General features: G+C 36.4%; 2 protein-coding genes across 4 annotated transcripts in view; both read left to right on the top strand.

Moving 5' to 3' along the window:
* The first annotated feature begins 416 nt into the window (after nucleotides 1-416).
* LOC148774576 (uncharacterized) lies at nucleotides 417-15,333 on the top strand. The gene is made up of 5 exons (XM_088829686.1): nucleotides 417-841; nucleotides 3,099-3,166; nucleotides 3,699-3,779; nucleotides 9,037-9,112; nucleotides 14,520-15,333. Exons 1-2 carry the CDS (start codon nucleotides 500-502, stop codon nucleotides 3,129-3,131), a joined length of 375 nt encoding a protein of 124 aa, XP_088685812.1. The 5' UTR covers nucleotides 417-499; the 3' UTR covers nucleotides 3,132-3,166; nucleotides 3,699-3,779; nucleotides 9,037-9,112; nucleotides 14,520-15,333.
* Nucleotides 15,334-17,002: 1,669 nt separating this feature from the next.
* Nucleotides 17,003-17,605, top strand: part of CHD2 (chromodomain helicase DNA binding protein 2) — a 112,552-nt gene continuing 111,949 nt past the window's right edge. For 2 of the 3 annotated variants that reach the window (XM_055417732.2, XM_088829684.1), the window contains exon 1: nucleotides 17,003-17,601. The gene's annotated coding sequence lies outside the window, so the exon portion shown is untranslated. The remainder of the gene's footprint in view (nucleotides 17,602-17,605) is intronic. The other variant, XM_055417735.2, reaches the window with a different exon arrangement.

A 17,605-nucleotide genomic window follows, 5' to 3' on the forward strand; every position in this document is an offset into this window, starting at 1 on the left:
CGGGGCGCAAACCAACAAACCAGCTCCAAACCAAATCTTCCATCGTCAGCCAATCGCTGGCTGGGACCCCTCAAGAAAACCAGAGACACCTACGGCAGGTGAGTGGCATTAAGGCCAGTCTATCCGCGGGGAGGCAGCTGAAGGGGTGGGGTCAGAATTAGCCAATAGCCTCCAAGTGGTTGTTGTTAGGCGGGAGGAAGACGCTGGCGAGCGTGCGTGGGGCCGCTCCCCGGGAAGGGGATGGCAGGAAGCGCGAGGAGCCAATGGCCGCGGCGGGCGGGCGGTGGCGCGCATGCGTCCTGTTACCTGGGGCTGCGGGCGGGAGGCGGGGAGGGTGGGGGAGGGGGGCGGGCAGGGCCGCGGTGGAGCTGCTGCCGCCGCCGCAGCCGCCGCCGCAGCGAAGAGGCCATGTTGTGTGGTGTGTGGGGCGGGGGGAGGAGGAGGAGGGAGTAGAGCCGAGAGAGGAGACGGGAGAGAGACACCACACACACGGCACAAGATGGCCGGAGAGGCAGCAGCACCGCGAGCTGTCAGGCGTTCCGCCGCGGCCGCGGGGCCCGCCGGCCGGCGAGGAGCGGCTCGCGGGCGGCCCGCAGGCCCGCGGGAGCACAGCGGCCGTGGCTGGGGGCGAGGCGGGCCGCGCGCCGGGCTGGGAGCCCGCGGCAGAGGCGCCAGGGGCGGCCGGGCCCACGGCGCGGACGGCGCCGCTGCGGCAGCGGCTGCCGAGGCTCCCCGGGGCCCCGGCCGCCCGCCCCGCATGGGCGGGAGGCCCGGGCGGGCGCCCCGGCGCGGGAGTCGCGTGCAGGCGACCAGGAGGGGTCGGCCGCGGCGTGCGGACCCGGTGAGTGGCGCCCCGGCTCCTTTTATTGTCCTTTGTCCTTGGGAGGAAAAGCAAGATGTCCTTGAGCGCGCGAGCAGGAGGGGGCGGCGGGCCGGGCCTCGCGGGCCGGCTTTCCCCGCGGCGCCGCTCGCTGGCTCTCCGGGCGGGAAGCGCCGCGGGGCCGGGGGCGCGGGGCCCCGCTGCAGACCCCGCGGCGGGCGGGGGCCGCCTCGCTGCCCGGACCGGCACCGCGGGGAGAGGGGCGGCGGCGACCACCGTGCGAGGAGGGCCCCCGGCTGTCTGGTGAGTTGTTTTGATATTTAGGGTAAGGAAAAAAGAATCCCCTTTTCACGTCCTTCCAACTGGGGAGTTTTCTTAACCTCTTTCCCGTGAGATGGGAACTCATCTTCGTGGTCGAATTTAAAAGAACAATGGAACCCTGACTACGTTTCAACAAAAAATAAAAACTTGTTTTTTTTTTTTTTTCCTTTTGGGTGTTGGCTTTTAACTCTTTCCAAGCCGATTTTGAAAACGGCTGCAGTGTTACAGATGAAAAGGTAGTTGATGCTTGTTCAACCCTTTATTGACGTTAAGGTTGTCTTTTTAAAAATGCAAGTTGGAGGAGTGCTTCTGGTATTTCAAAAATTACGAAGCCAAGTTTACTATGTCGTCAGGGCTGTTTAATGGAAATAGATTATAATTACGGTGCTAGACGATGACGTTTGATTAAGGTAGTTTATTTTACTGAGTAATTACGCCAAGATTGTTTGACATTCTGTTGTTTGAACAATGATTAAATCTACTGTTGGGGTACTTTTAAAAAGGTCATAAGGAGCCGTTATCTGTAACTTACCACACCTGAATGTTAGGAGGTACTTGGGTCAGTTCCTAGACTTTTAAAAGTTTAAGTTCATCGTTTGATTATTTTTAAAAATAATGTATATCCTCACAAGCTGTGGTCGACAAAACTTTTGCAAAGGAATATTCAGACACCAAATCCCTTTGTGAAGTTACTTTCTGGTAGTGTAAATATTAAAGTAGGATTGCTCGGTAATGGGCGATGAAGAGGAGCCATATTTGTTGCATGCATAAAAATCCAGTTATGCTCAAAATGGAACAGTATTTTAATAGTGTATTATGGTTTTTTAAAAATTTGTAGAGTCCCCTGTACAGTCTAGAAATTTGAAACATTGAGAGGGAATTTAAGTTTAGTGGTTTGAAGAACAAACCACAAATGCACAAACCTTTGTGTATATTAGAATATATTTGTCTTCGTCCTGCGGTAGCGCGTGTGTTGTTGTGGAGGTGAAAATCTACGTAAAAATAGTGTTGGGCAGATTTACGTAGTACTTGTAAAATCAAAGGTACTGTTGTATTTTCTAATGTTTCTGAGGGTATTTTTGTTAGTGAAATTGTTTTATTTTCCGAATACCATTCATATACTACTACACGTTACATCAGTTGCGCATATCTTCATTTTACAGACTATGTTGTTTTAACCGTTTTGGTTTTTCAAATCATCGTTTTTGAAATTTTTGAACACTGCACAAGTCGTTTTACATTAATATTCTGAATCTAGTTTTTCAGAATCCTCTAAATAGCAAGATGCAAAATAATTGCTAGTTGTTTAACCTCATGAGATCTTTTTACATGAGAAATGGGGGAAGGGAGACTGAAAATGTTAAGAGACCTCAGTTTGAAATTGAATAAAGATCATAGATAGTACATGTTTTAGATTTGCTTTAAAGACAAAGCTAATATCCCACTTGGTGAGATCGAATAACTTGTGGTTTAAAAATTTAAAGTAACCAGTAGCCATTTTGACTTCACTAATTTCTCCTGGAGTTAATTTTTAATTGCTCGTTTCTTGTAAAAGGTAGTTCTAGATGGTAAAGAAAATTTAAGATGATTTCAATCTTTACAAATGGTAAACTTCTTTGTTTTTGTGTATTGCTTGGCATCAAAGAAAAATAAAAATGAAAACAAGGTCATAGTCTTAAACCTGTCCAAAGATGTGAATTTTTTCATTTTTAATCTCAATGCCTTATCTCTAATGTTTATCCATGCAACCAAAAGATGAGGAAAACAAAGACTGATAGATACTATGATAAATAACCGAAACCTTAAATGTACAGGTAGCGTGTTGATGAGCCATCTCTTGAATTTATCCAGTGATCATGTCTCTGGAATATTTTCTCATTGTTTCATCACACTGAAACTTTGGCCAAGAATTGTTCAAAAATCAAAACACTGATATTATCTTTTTTTTTTTTTTAAGGTAACTTACAAGATTAAAATTAAATTTGGTTGACGATGATTCTGAACAAATACGCTGTTTTATTTGAGGTAAGAATGGGTAAATTTTACTACTTTGACGTAAAAGTAAGCTTATTAGATTTTTATGTTCTTTGATAATTTATATTTTTGATACTGATTAAGTATCTGAAATAATTTTACAAAATCTTTAAACCTTTTCATTGAGAAGTATTATGTCCATAGCTATTGTAACTTCATGTGCCTTTTGAATAGTTTAAAATATTGAAGGTCCTTTAAGCCTTTGTTTAATTTTGGGACCAAGAAATAGACTTTCAGGAAAACCATAAACCAAAGATATGCTTTTTCTTTTTTGCTGCCTAATATACTGTGCAAACAGTTTTAATCTTTTAATATTAAATAAGTTCATTGGAAAATTCAATCTAGGTACTATTCATATTAACATTTTAGGGGAGAATGTTTTAAAAATTAGGGTTTTGTGAGCATAGATTTTAGTTTTTGTTCCTTTTATGAAATAAGAACTTTAAAGACATCTATTCCTACTTGGCTTTTGGTGGTTCTATCAATAAATTGTTTAGAATATTGTTTTCTTTCCCCCCAAAAGGTATGCCATTTTGAAGACTGAGACCATGGAATTTTATCCTTGAGGATAAATCTTTGTGATAGTCTGTATTTTGTATAGCAAGTAAGTAAATGTTTTTATCCAACATACGAAGTCTAATAGCTACCAACATTTGAATAGGAAAATATCAGTAAAGGTTGTCAATGAGACATAATTTATAGACTTAATCTCAAAAAAGGGATGAGAAAAAGCCCGTCAAATGCATTTCCTTATATCAAAGCAGTTTTGTGCTAATGTTAAAACAGTTGATACATGTAATTTATATCAGCTGTGAGACATTCAGTACTTTTCAGTTAAATGGTGATTTAGATTTATGGTTAAGTCAGAAGTTGAGTCATCATCTTTACAATCTGAAATATACATACTTCAGCCATTTTTTTGGTGATACAGATTACGTTTTAGAAATGGCGTAGAATTTTTGTATCTACAGATCTTACAATTCTTAAAAGAACTGTATTTCAAAAATTAAGTAGACCCTTTCATAGTCTAGTTATTATTTAGTGGATATAAAATACTCATTTTACCTATTTTTATGAGTCTTTCTTCCCAAACAGGTACAAAAATAAGTTATTTTACAGGAAACTAAAATGATGTGACTAAAGAGACTTGTTACCTATAGCTTAGTAAGTCTTTAGAGCTTGAAAGGAAGGAATAATTTCAACACGTATGAGATATTTTGATATCCTAAAATTAGATACATGAGTTAAAAAAAATATGTACAGAATTTTCAGAAATAATTTCTTACTCCTTAACACTGAATGTGGAAATTAATGTCCAGTGATACTAGCAAGGGATTTACCAGAGGAAATATGGAATATAATGAGATATCTTGGAAAATTTTAAGGATAGTCAAATAACCAATTAATTCGTATAGGGGCAGGTTTGCATTTGTTCTTATAATTTTTGTGGATAGTTTATCGTTGGTGTTAGCTTATTCTGTTGATTCAAATAGATGACAGAGGTGATATTTTTATTTCTTTAATTTTTGCTTTTTGGTCCTTTTGCAGTTTGGTTAAATTTGTGTTTATTATGATGTACAAAAGAAACCAAATGTTAGACCTTTAACAGTAATGTTTTAAAGATGTCATATATGTAGAGTCAAGACATCTTTCATCCCAAGCGTCTTTAATACAAATACCAAGGATAGGGGTTCCTTCTTGTAAATGATAGGATGTTATTTTGGCATTCATATGTGCTTGGACACTGTTGTAAAAATTGAGAATTGAGCTTCTTAAGACACAAATGTATGTGAAGTTTAGGGTAAGTAGAAATTGGCAGTGACTTACAATTGACTACCAAATTTGAATTCATAAAATTAAAAAAAAAAGACTTTAAGATTAAAATGTTAAATGGAGATTTTTATCTTTTTTTTGTCTAGTATTAATCATTATAAAAATACTTTAAATGATATAGAAACTCCTAAATTAACATAACGGAGTTCAGTTTTCCTTTTTATCACCAACAAAATAAAAGATTTTAATACGTCACATTTTAAAAAGATCTGCATGTCCTTTGACCTTCATAATAATACGGTCAGTGTTTTGAAATCTGCTGCTGAGCCAAGCTTGTAAAATTGGCAATATTTCTGGTAGACAAAAAGAATGGATACATGAGAGCAAATATAACCAAAGATTCCATTATTTTAAGTTACTATATTTCATAAAAAAATTATTTAGTTTATTACTATTTTCTGTTTGAGTCAAAGTTACAAATACTTAAATGTTTGTTTTTATTTTAACATTTTGAATTCTTGAATCAAAATAACCTGATGAGGTTTGAGATTGGATTCCATTGTGTTTATCATTGTGGCAACAACTGTTTAAAAAATTCCCTGGAGTTCCACAGATAATGAAGGAAGCCATGCCCATAGTTAACAAAAGGCTTTCATGAACTACTACATTATAATTAGAGGCTAGATTATATGAAATAGGTAATTTTGAATATAAATTTTCTTTCAAGCTTAGTTTACTGTTGTTCACAGTTTCTTGATTATTTAAAATTTTGGACTGTGGACAGCCAGTTACTTTGCCTTGTTTACTCTGATTTTTTCTTTGTTGAGAGGGAAAAAAAGGTAACTTGGGGATATCTCCATCTTCTCCATTAATGAGAGGCGTGTGAAAGAATGGAAAGAATACCTGATTCAGCAGAGAGGAGACCCAGCTTCTAATGTGAATTAGTTCTGTAATCTTGACCTTTTATTCACTGTGGGCTTTAGTCTTCCTAATTTGTATAAAATATTTGGAGTTTCCCAATCTCACACCAGTTTGCTCTTAAATTGTGTGGTAAAAATAATAGAGTGTCTAACTCTCTTAAACTGGAGAGCAGTTTTTATAATTTTTGCATTGCAAATTGTAGATGTTATTTCTGTGTTGAAGTTATTTGAATAACGAGACCTCGGCCGGTAGTATACCTGACTTTCCTAATTTTAATGGTGGTTTTGTCCCTAAATTGTGTCTCTGCGACCCCATGGACTATAGCCTGCTAGGTACCTCTGTTCATGGGGATTCCCAGGCAAGAATTCTGGAGCAGGTTGCCATTTCCTTCTCTAGGGGATCTTCCCGACCCAGGAACCTGCATCTCCTGCATTGGCAAGAGGATTCTTGACCATTGAGCCACCAGGAAAGCTGTTTCCTAATTTTAGGCATTCTAAAATATTAATAAATAGTATAAATGCAGACATAATGAAGAAGTGTCTTTAAAAAATAGAGATTTAGAATGCTGCAATGAAAGCATTGTTTTGAATTTTTTCCTAATAATTATTTCATTAAATAATTTAAGGATTAATGTATTTAATGTAACATTTGCAGCTGACCATCATGATTATAAAGCTTACATGCTTGACATAATCTATATAATTTCTCTGAATACAACTGTATTTCAAAGATAAATATTCTCCTCTTACTCAGCTACCTTTCCCTTCCAGATTAAGTGGCTCAGTACACTTAATTTTCAAATTGACTGTTATTTCTGAATATAATTAACATTGACAATTTAAATTCAAGGATATTCTAAACTTTACAAATAAAAATTGTGATTTGAATGTTTACATAACTTCCAGGAAGCATGTTTACTACAACAATTTGATTTATACAATGTGTAAAGCTAGATAATCCACTGTTTTGGAAAACAAGCCTTTGTTTTTTGAGTTTATTTTAAATTGAATATTTCCCAAACAAGCAATTATATCCTTAACATATATTCAGTTCAGTTATTAGAGTCGTCAAAATCACTTTAATTTAGGTTATCAAGCTAAATATTTTGCTTAACTTTAATGGTTTATGAGTTGTGAGAGTTTTCTTATGACTTGATGACTTTACCACTAGTACCTTATTTTTGTGAGAAATTTCTTATATTTCACAATGCTCTCAAATTTTATTCTGAATTAAGATGTTTGGTTGTTTTGAGGACTTCAAAAGATGACAATCAAATGTAAGACTACACTAAAGTCATCTTTGCCTTTTATTATAAAATGACCAGCAATCATAATATGCCTTTAATTTCATACTAAATGAGGATCCTTGTTACTGCAAAATATTAAAGATAGGAATATGAGCAAAATTATCAAAGTTTGTGGTCTGCTTAAGTTAGCTTGTGTTAGTGGGTCAGTTGTGTCTTACTCTGCAACCCCATGGACTATCGACCATCAGGCTACACTGTCTATGAAATTCTCCAGGCAAGAATACTGGTGTAGATTGCCATTCCCTTCTCTAGGGGATCTTCCCAACCCAGGGATCAATCCATGTCTCCACATAAAGGAAGGCTTTGTAAGGTTTTGGAAAGGAGATCGAGTGGTAGATTATACATTAGTGTCAGTAATTTTTGTGGTGGTGCAAAGTGTGATCCATCTGGTTTTCATGGAGTGAGCACTCTGAACCACATATTTGTACTGGTAGAGAGCTTTTTTTAATAAGCTGATGAGTCTTCCTCAGACATTTCTTTTATGGATATTCCCTTAAGTCATTCCTGCCCTACTCTCAGGGACTAAATCAATTTATTTTACTTGATTGATTGAGGATTTATCTTTGTTCAGTAACTGTCTACTTTATATAAGGTCAGGTTAAATACGGAAGCTTACAAATGAGTAATGCTGTGTTTCTTGTTAATTGCTTCATTTTAGCACCTTGACCTTAGAAGAAATTTTGAAGCAAATCTTTGCAATATTGGATGTGAATAGTCAGAATGATTAATGGGTTTTAGATTTGGTGAAGTCCTCAGGAACTTGCTTTATCATTTGAAAATTGGAAACCTTGGTCATGGGAAACATTTAGGTAGCTTAGTTGTTGCTTAAATCTTAAACTTTATTTTACTTTCTAAAAACTCTTAACTTCGTACATTTTCATTTTGGACTTTTAAACAAAGCATTTTGGATAGTTCTTGCCATTATTTTGATTATTCATATTTTGGCACAGGAGTGATGGGAAAAAGTATATACCTGTATTCTCAAAAATTTACTCGAGATAAATGTCTTTCATGTTGGTGAAGTATTTCAGTCTAACCAGTGAAAAGTATGGGTATGGTATTTTTTATCAAGCACATACTTTAGAGAGGGGTAGTGTTGATAATGGGAAAAATTGAGGGCAAGAAGAGAAGGGGGAGACTGGATGAGGTGGTTGGATGGTATTACTGACTCAATGGACATGAGTTTGAGCATGATAGTGGTGGACAGAGAAGCCTGGCATGCTTCAGTTCATGGGTTCACAGAGTCCAGCAAGACTTAGTGATTGAACAACAAGTGTTGAGTAGGTCCATTGTTGGTGATGGACAGGGAGGCCTGGTGTGCTGTGATTCATGGGGTCGCAAAGAGTCGGACATGACTGAGCAACTGAACTGAACTGAAAGAAAAGTTGGAAATTATGCTTAAGGTTTCTATCCTAGAATAGTGTTGATTAAGGTTCATGATAATATAGTAATACTGAAGAGTGAGAAACATGGCCTTGACAGGTTAGAAATGGAAGTTTTCCTTTAGAAGTGTTGAAAGCAGGTTAGATGAAGGACTAGAAGATAAAATACTTCTTTTGAGGAGTGAGGTTGGCTCTGTTAAACAGCTATTTTAACAACCATGACTGCCTGTTAGGGAGACCAAATTTTTACCTAGGAAATTCTTGGGGACTGAGACTTCTTAACATGTGTTTTTATAGTAACATTCTACAGGTGAAGCTCTCAGCATTCAGATTTAAGATTCTCTGGATTAGAACTTTTGATCTTTTGGAACTGTCTTTATAAGTACATGTCTGATAATTGATTCTGATAAGATGTTGAAATTTCCAAATCTATTTTTGTCTTTCTGTACATAAAATTATATTCCTTTTGCTTTCTGCAGGAATATGAATCCTGAAGCTGAATTACCTAAGGGGCCTCTACAGCGAAGTGAAATTAGATGTTGGTGGAAGCATTTAGTAAGTTTTTACTCAATTTACATGTTTAATCTGTTTTTTAAGTTTAAATATGACTTTGGAAATTTTAAGTAAATGAGTCTATAAAAACAGGGATTTAGTGAGGTTCAAAACAGTAAAAAAATATAAATCCATATGGTTAGATATGTACCAAGTTTATTAAAATCTTACTAAATTAGCTCAGTTCGGTGGTGGCTCAGACAGTAAAGCATCTGCCTACAGTGGGGGAGACCCGGGTTCAGTCCCCGGGTTGGGAAGATTTCCTGGAGAAGGAAATGGCACCCCACTCCAGTACTCTTGCCTGGAAAATCCCATAGACGGAGGAGCCTGGTAGGCTACAGTCCGTGGGGTTGCAAAGAGTCGGACATGACTGAGCGACTTCACTTCAATTTACTCCAACCTTTTATTATTTTCTGCTTTTTTAACTTAGGTTCAGGCAAAGTTTAAATGGCAAGAAATCATATTTGAATATGCTTTTAGTATTATATTTAGGACTTCTCTGATGGTCCAGTGGTTAAGACTGGGTTTCCACTGCAGGGTGCAAGGATTCGATGCCTGGTCAGGGAAATAAGAGGCCACATGCATAGCACAGCCAAAATAAAAAACCTGTACTGTAGATCTGCTGCTGGCTAAGTCCCTTCAGTCGTGTCCGACTCTGTGCGACCCCATCGACAGCAGCCCACCAGGCTCTGTCGTCCCTGGGATTCTCCAGGAAAGAACACTGGAGTGGGTTGCCATTTCTTTCTCCAGTGCATGACAGTGAAAAGTGAAAGTGAAGTCGCTCAGTCGTGTTTGACTCTTCACAACTACATGGACTACAGCCTACCAGGCTCCTCCGTCCATGGGATTTTCCAGGCAAGAGTACTGGAGTGGGGTGCCATTGCCTTCTCCCTCTCTGTAGATCTAGGTGTTTGTAAACTGCCCTCTGTTTTTATAAATAAAATTTTATTAGAACACAGCTGTGCTGTTTCATTTACACATTTTCTGTGTCTACTTTATTTAGAGCTACCAAGTAGAGAGTAGTTGTAGCTAATGGCCACAAACCATTGAATACTTAGTATCTTGTCCTGTAAGGAAACCTAGCTTATTCTGGATCCTTCTTTTTTGTCAGTTTTACATATGTAGAACTCAGAAGCCCTTGAATTCTCTTGGTAAAAGAGCATATTTTTTACTGGATTTCATTGTTACTAATTCAAATGAAGTAATCATGAGCTTTCCTTAAACTTGAAAGCCCAACAAAAAGTTTTTTTTACACTGGGATTTTGCCTTGATAATGTAGAAGGTTTGGTTACTACTATGGAATTTCTAACTCACCATCTGAAAAATAGTGGGAAGAGTGGTGAGACTGTATAAATGAATTTGGATGAATTCTCAAATGGATTTATTTTTGACAAAACTTTTTAGTATAATTATTTAGTAATTGTTCTAGAAAGTTTTTGAATCCCATTTGTGTATCTAGATTCTGTATGATAATCTTTGTTTCTCATTATTGGTTGAACTCATATAAATGGTGACTAGGACCTGTAAAATAGTGAGATTTCTTTTTTGAATGGGGGTGGTGAGGACAGAGATGAAAACTTTCCTAATGTAGTATAATTTATTGACTTCTTGCCTTCTATTTTAAAGTGATTAATTGCCTGGCACACAGTGGATGCTCAGTAAATACTTGTTGATTTAATGTATATAGTTCCTGTTAAACTGTTAGTGTTTTGGGTCTAAACTAAAAATGAAGGGAGATTCATTATTAAGTTTATAATGCTTTAAATACTAACTTTTAGATATGCTTTGAATACTAAATTTTGACTCAGTAAAAGCTTAAAAGTTACAAGAAACCGCAACTTTCAATCTTCATGAACATGTAGTCAAGTTTTAAACTAACAGGAATAATGGGGAAGATTTAATAATAAAACTTTTAAGTAAGATGACTTTCTTAGCCCCCAGAGTTGAATAGCATAGTTTAACAGTGTGAACAGCAGCTGGCTGCTTTTGTTTCTTGCATGCTCACCTTATTTAGGACCTGGACTTGTTAATATATTTTAATCCTATTGAGGAGTCAAGCTGTTTTTGGTAATAAGACAGAGTATGTGAATTCACTACTAAATATTTTCAAATTTAAAGGCTATGCAGAGAAGATTGAAATTATGACATAAGTACCAAGAAGATTAATTACGTGATGATAATGATCAATTTCTCCTTACTGTAATTTTGGACCCGTTTGTCCCACTGGTTTTGCATTAAGTTTTTGAATTTTAACAAGTTGTAGCATTTATTAGAACCACTTGTTTAAAAAATTGAGTCATTCATGTTCTTCCTCATGCTCTTCCCTGTCCCCTACATTTTTTGTTGCTTTTAAAATGGGGGTTTGCTAAGAAGTAGAGTTAAGGAAATGGCTTATTTTAGGGGAACCTATCTTAAAACACATCCAGTAATGGATCACTTGCTTGTATTTCAACTAGCAATTCATTTTAAAGTATCCCAATGTTTTTTAAACAAATTTACTGAATTAGAATTTAAAACTTTCTTTTCAATATTACGTTTTTAATTTCTGGCTGTACAGTATTTGGGGATTTTGAGAGATAGTAGGTACTTACAACCTTCTTACTATAAAAGTTTTTCTAGAACTGACTTAGAACAAGTAATTACAAAAAGTATAAGTGACCATTAATAAATATATAAGTGGGAAAATTCTCTTAAGTTTTCATAGTATTAGTTTGAAGCTTGTATGTTTGATGATGGAATTCTGGATCAAACCATCATCTCCAGTATGTTTGCAGTAATCCACAAATGACTGAAAAGACATGGAGCGGTAGGGCTTTGATACTAAACCCTATTCAGTTTTCTGTACTGATCTTATTTTAAAGCAACATTAGCCATGTGTCGGAGAAGGCAATGGCAAGCCACTCCAGTGTTCTTGCCTGGAGAATCCCAGGGACGGGGGAGCCTTGTGGGCTTCCGTCTATGGGGTCACGCAGAGTTGGACACGACTGAAGTGACTTAGCAGCAGCAGCAGCAGCAGCCATGTGTTAGTTACTCAGTCATGTTGGACTCTTTGTGATCCCATGGACTGTAGCCTACCAGGCTCCTCTGTCCGTGGAATTCTCCAAGCAAGAATACCGGAGTGGGTTGCCATTGCCTTCTCCAAAAGTGACATTAAATTCTCTTTAAAGCAGAAATTGTTTTTGTCTTAGTTGACCCCACGACCCTATAGATTTTTCAGATACCATGACCATTGGAATAAAAATTGTTTGATTCATTAAGGTTAGTCTGTAGGTCCTCAGGTACTTTGGTTACTCTGGTATACAGGAGTAATAACTAACATTTATTGAGGTCATTCTATATGCCAGCTAATGTAAAAGCTATAAATGTTACTCTTCACCACAGCTACATAAGGTAGGTACTACTGTTACTTCTGTTTTACAGATGAAGAACTGGATTTAGTTACCAGTGAAATTTCCAGGCTCAACTCATGCATACCTTTTCACTTTTTTAACTTCACTTATTTGCAAATTTAATTTTTGTAAGAAATTGAAATTCCACGAAATTAAATTATTCCAAAAGTCTTTACTATTCTTTTAAATGCTTTGAATGCTTGACTTAGCTCTTTTGCTTATTAACAGAATGCCCACTTTCTGGGTTTTGATTGGCTTCATAGGAATGCAGATTGATCATGGCTTCTCTAGTACCAGTCTTTTTGCATCCCACTCAGCTCCCCCTTCCCTTTTTTTACCATCTTAAATATGATCACAGTATATATGATAGCACAACCAATATGCTGGTATTTTTTAATCTCTGTTTTTGTCACACAAGATGATGTATTCTGTTAATTAATTTTGATACGATTTTAATATCATTTGGCTTCCTTGTGAATCTTTAAGAATATGGTTTTATTTTTTTTAAGTAAGGTTTTAATATTTTACATAGTGTCAAGAATGGATTTTACCTCTGCGTTGTGGCAGGAGACTATGAAGCACTGAGTTTATCACTTAGTGTACTAGATTGAATAAATTGCACCTATTGCTATTGTAATGATTGTAACTTGATATCAGTGCATTAATGTCATTGTTCATCATCATTCCAAACTTCATTTAGAGCTTGATCCTTCATTGTAAGAGAGTTTGAGAAATTGGTTTAAAATTAACTAATCAAGAGGAATGAAGGTTTTATCTTTTTACTTTAATATAGAGAATATATGTCCCTTAATTTTAAGGAATGAACAAGTGGAAGCTATTTTACTGATCTGGGAAATAAATGAGTTATTTTTAGTTCTCCTTTTGGGCTGGAGAGAGATCGGCAAAAAATGTTTGGGAGAAATATCTTTCGTTTGATGTTGTGACACTCATTTTCAGTATTTAATGAGTGGTGATATCTCTTGGTTAATCATGTGATTTATTCAGTAGATTTTTGTACTGTATATAGTAGATGACAACAACGATGAATCCTTATAGTTTTGGAATGAATGTATTAACTACCTAATGAGCAAAAAAATGCCCTTGTGTTTAATAACTTCCAAGTCAGTCATCCAGACTTTATTGCTCTAAATTTAGTTTGAGAGCTGCAAAATTTATGGAGAAGATCAGAGTTAAAGCTTATTTTTCTAATTATGTTTGATCATGATGAATCACGGCCATTTATTTAATGGTAAAATCTCCTGACTTCCCTTAATTCTTTTATTTCAAATTATTTAAGTAATTATTTTTTTAAAAAATGAGGAATATTTGATGTTTTTGAAATGAGAATTTTATTTGTATTGAATTTGAAATCTGATACATCAAATAAGACAGGCAGACACTCTGCATTTTTGATCATTTTGTTTTCTAGTGGTTATATGTTTCCTGCGTTCTCATGTATGTAGCTAAAGATTATCTGTATCGGCCATTTGTGTTATCTATGCAAACTTAAGATCTGTTGCACCAGAAAACTGCTATTATCCACTGCTTTAGTTTTTTTTTTTTTAATTCTTTAAGATTCTTTTCCATATTTAGTTGTATTTGAAGAAGCTTGGAAAGTTTTCTGCATTGAGATTTAGAATCCATAGTGTTGCAATACTTTAGCTTTGCAGAATTGTTGGATTTGAATTTTTGTTTTCATTTCTCATGTAGATAGTATAAAAACATTTAACTGTTCAAAATGTGACTCTTCACTGCCACATTTTTATGGTTACTCTTATCTGTGACAGTAAAAGAAGTATGTTACTGGTGCTCTGTTTTTGCCATGCTTCTCTCAGTGAGAAGTTGTCTGTGCAGCACATGCAACTTAATATACAATCTTGGAGTTAAAAGTTGTTACAAAATTATTAAAGCATTATGTATGGTAAGCTTATCTTCAAGGTGGGTAGATGTTGTCTGTTTGAAGGAATATGATTGTTGATATTCCAACAGCATTTTTTTTTTCTTTTAATGTTTTCATCAAGCACCCAGTCCGCTAGAAGAGTCTCAAATGGACCCTACCACTGAGAAATCAAGATGGCAGTCCACTATGGGGAATTGAGAAAAATGGATTAATACAAGAGTGCTGTGATAATATACAACCAAGACAGGGTTCTTTTAACATGGATTTCATGAAATGAATGAAGATACAGGTTTCTTAACAGCACAAATGGACAGTGACTTTGACTTTCTAGAGACTTTTTGTATCATTAAGAATATTTTGAACATTTGGAGAAAAAGATGGCACGTTAACAGATGATAGCTTGTATATCTGGAATTTTTTGCAGTTTGATTTGTATGAGTATGACCTTGTGGAATGTTAACTTTAATAAAATTTCTAACACTTTAAAATTTCTCAGTTTGGGTTTTTTTTTTTTTTTAAGCTCATGTTTCATTAAATATTCAGTGTCACCTTAAATAACACTTTGACCTTTACAGTTGTCCAGCAGTCAAGTGTACTGAATAAAGCTGATAAAATGGAAATGGTGTGCTGGAAAATATTTTACTTGGTTGATTAAGATTTGTCTTTTTACAAAGTTGTGGACATGTATTTGTGCCTTAAAAAATGGTTGTTAAGTTAAAATACTATTTTATACTTTCTTAAAGCATCTTGCTTAACTAGTGGGTTAAGGATATTTGATTTGCTGTGAGACTTTAATGAACTTTTTAAAAAAAATGCCTTTTGCTTCAAAATTCAGCATGAATGATGAGTATTTTTCTGAATTAGTATGTTTTGATGGAAATTGTCCCTTTCACCTACGCTTATTAAATGTTATAAATAAAACATCTTGTAGAATATCTTGAGCATTTAAACTGAATCCTTCTTTTGTCTTAATGGTTAATACAAGGTGAAGAGGTGTTGGATTTATAGGAAGGTCCTTAGGGTATTCGCAGAACTACTTAACATTTTGGTGTCAATAATGTCTACAATAGATTTTATAAGATTAGATTGCTTATTGTATTTTTCTGATTCTGTACATTTAGAAATTTAGTGTATGTGAACTACACTATGTCATTGATAACTTGTTTGAATTCTGGGTGAATGCTACAGTTTCATTCATTGATAATCAGTTAAAATTATTTTCAGTTACTATTATGGGGTGTGGCAGACTTTGATAAATGAAATGAGTTGTTGATTATATTTTCCCATTATATAGAGAACAAATGATAGTTCGGCTTTTGTTTTTTGTTTCGTTTTGGTGAGAAAATGTTAATCACACCATGTTCCATGTTGGTAATTAATGTAAAATACCGGGATACACAAGTCAGTGATCAATAGAGATGTATTCTTTCTGATTGGCTGATTTGAGTTGGTTGGTTTATATAGATTAAAAGTGAAATTTTGGATTTTGATTTTGGTACAAAATTATCTTTTGTAGAAAGTACGGAATTGAGACGGGGTTTTGGTTGTGGATTTTACATTTTACCTGGGTGCAAATTATTGCTTTTGTTGAGTATAAATCTGAAGTTGGCTTCTCAGTGAGGGAAGGGTGTTCTGGCAGATAACCTTGAGTAAGGAAAGTTGATTGTTTTTGGATGTGTGAATGTTTTCTTGGGGTGCTTGTTGAGAAAGTTGAATAATTTGGATTTGGCATTAGTGATTTTGTTTACGTAGATATCATGGTTTTGATATGTAGGAGAGTTTGCCCTGTGACATTACTTTGGTAACTTCCATCAGATACGAAAGATTTACTAGTTTACCATTGTTGAAATGGGTATATACTTCGAATTTGATTTGGAATACAAGGGGATGGTTGAAATATATGTGTTGGTTTTGGAGGTGGATTTTCTTGGGTTTGTTTTTTCATTGGTAGTTCCATGCTCTTGAATTTAATTTAAACATTGTTTTGCCTGAATCAGTATGGTGTGAGAATTTTGGGGGTATGGTTTTGGCAAGGTTGTATAATGGGTTAAATAATTTTGTGAAAATACAAAGAAAAGTTGAGATTTTTGAATAAAAACTAGTTGCATTAATAATTTTTGCCCTAATGGAACTGAACACTAGGGAGGCGCTCTTGTGCCCCTTCCTTCCAGTTGGGATGTAAAATTCCCCCTTAAACTTTATCCTTAGATAATTTTTAGGCTTCATAAGGAAGGCAAAACTTGAATTTTAATTTATGGAATTGAGGTTTTGCTTTTATTTAGAAACCATTTTACCATGGTGGGGGGTAGATTTTAAAAAGATTAGTACTTAAGCTGAGCTTTATATTCTCCTAAGAATTATCCCTTTTTCAAAATGGCTTGATAAAACACCACTTCCTGTCCAGAGAGGAAGTTATTTTAGCTCAAGGACTGAAATATTTAGCAGATCTTTAGACAAAAGGAACAAATTACATTTCTCTCTGGCTTAAAAAGGGTGTTAGAGCCAGAGGGGGTTAAGAAACCCTCCCCCCTCCGCCTGATGGGGTGGTCTGGAGGGGCAGGGAGGGATGGGGGTAGGGGTCCTTAGGCTCCCTGGGATGGAGGATCTTTTTTTTTTTTTTTGGTGGAGATGAAGGGGTGGGTCTATGGTACATCACCTGAGTTGTGGGGTAAATGTAGAGAGTGTCAATCAAAGGCAGAGCTCAGAGCTGGGAAGGAGGCTCTAGATGGCGGCTGTGCCTTAGAGAGAGCGCGCTCAGCTCCCTGCCTTCGCCTCACTTTACGCAACTTTCCCTAACTTTCGGGCAGCCTCAGGGGGCCCCCGCAGCCCCCTGCCTCTCCTAGTGACTTACTGGGGTCGATTCGAACCTTTTTTAGGGAGAAAAGCAGCTTTTGGGAGCTTTCTTTTCGTGCCTTGTTGGAAAGAAGCAGCCGTACTGAGAGCCCAGGTCGTTGTTTTTTCCAGCTTAGAAGCCATGGCGCACCTCCATTTTTGTGCGCTCTCCTAATGAGGTTTTTTTCTTCCGGACCCGTTTCAGGATTAATTGTTGCTTTATTTTTTTGAACAGTTAACATATTTGAGGATTATATTATTTATTTTTTGCTTTTTAACGGAGAATTTTGTTTTTATTTTTAATTATTTGGGATCTGATATTTTTCTACTACTAGATAGGACTCTTGCTTTGGACCTACTACATGGATCAGGTAA

The sequence above is a fragment of the Moschus berezovskii genome, chromosome 21 (assembly GCF_049115385.1).
Source record: "Moschus berezovskii isolate FMDL1 chromosome 21, NW_MosBer_1.0, whole genome shotgun sequence".
Classification (NCBI taxonomy): Eukaryota; Metazoa; Chordata; class Mammalia; order Artiodactyla; family Moschidae; genus Moschus; species Moschus berezovskii.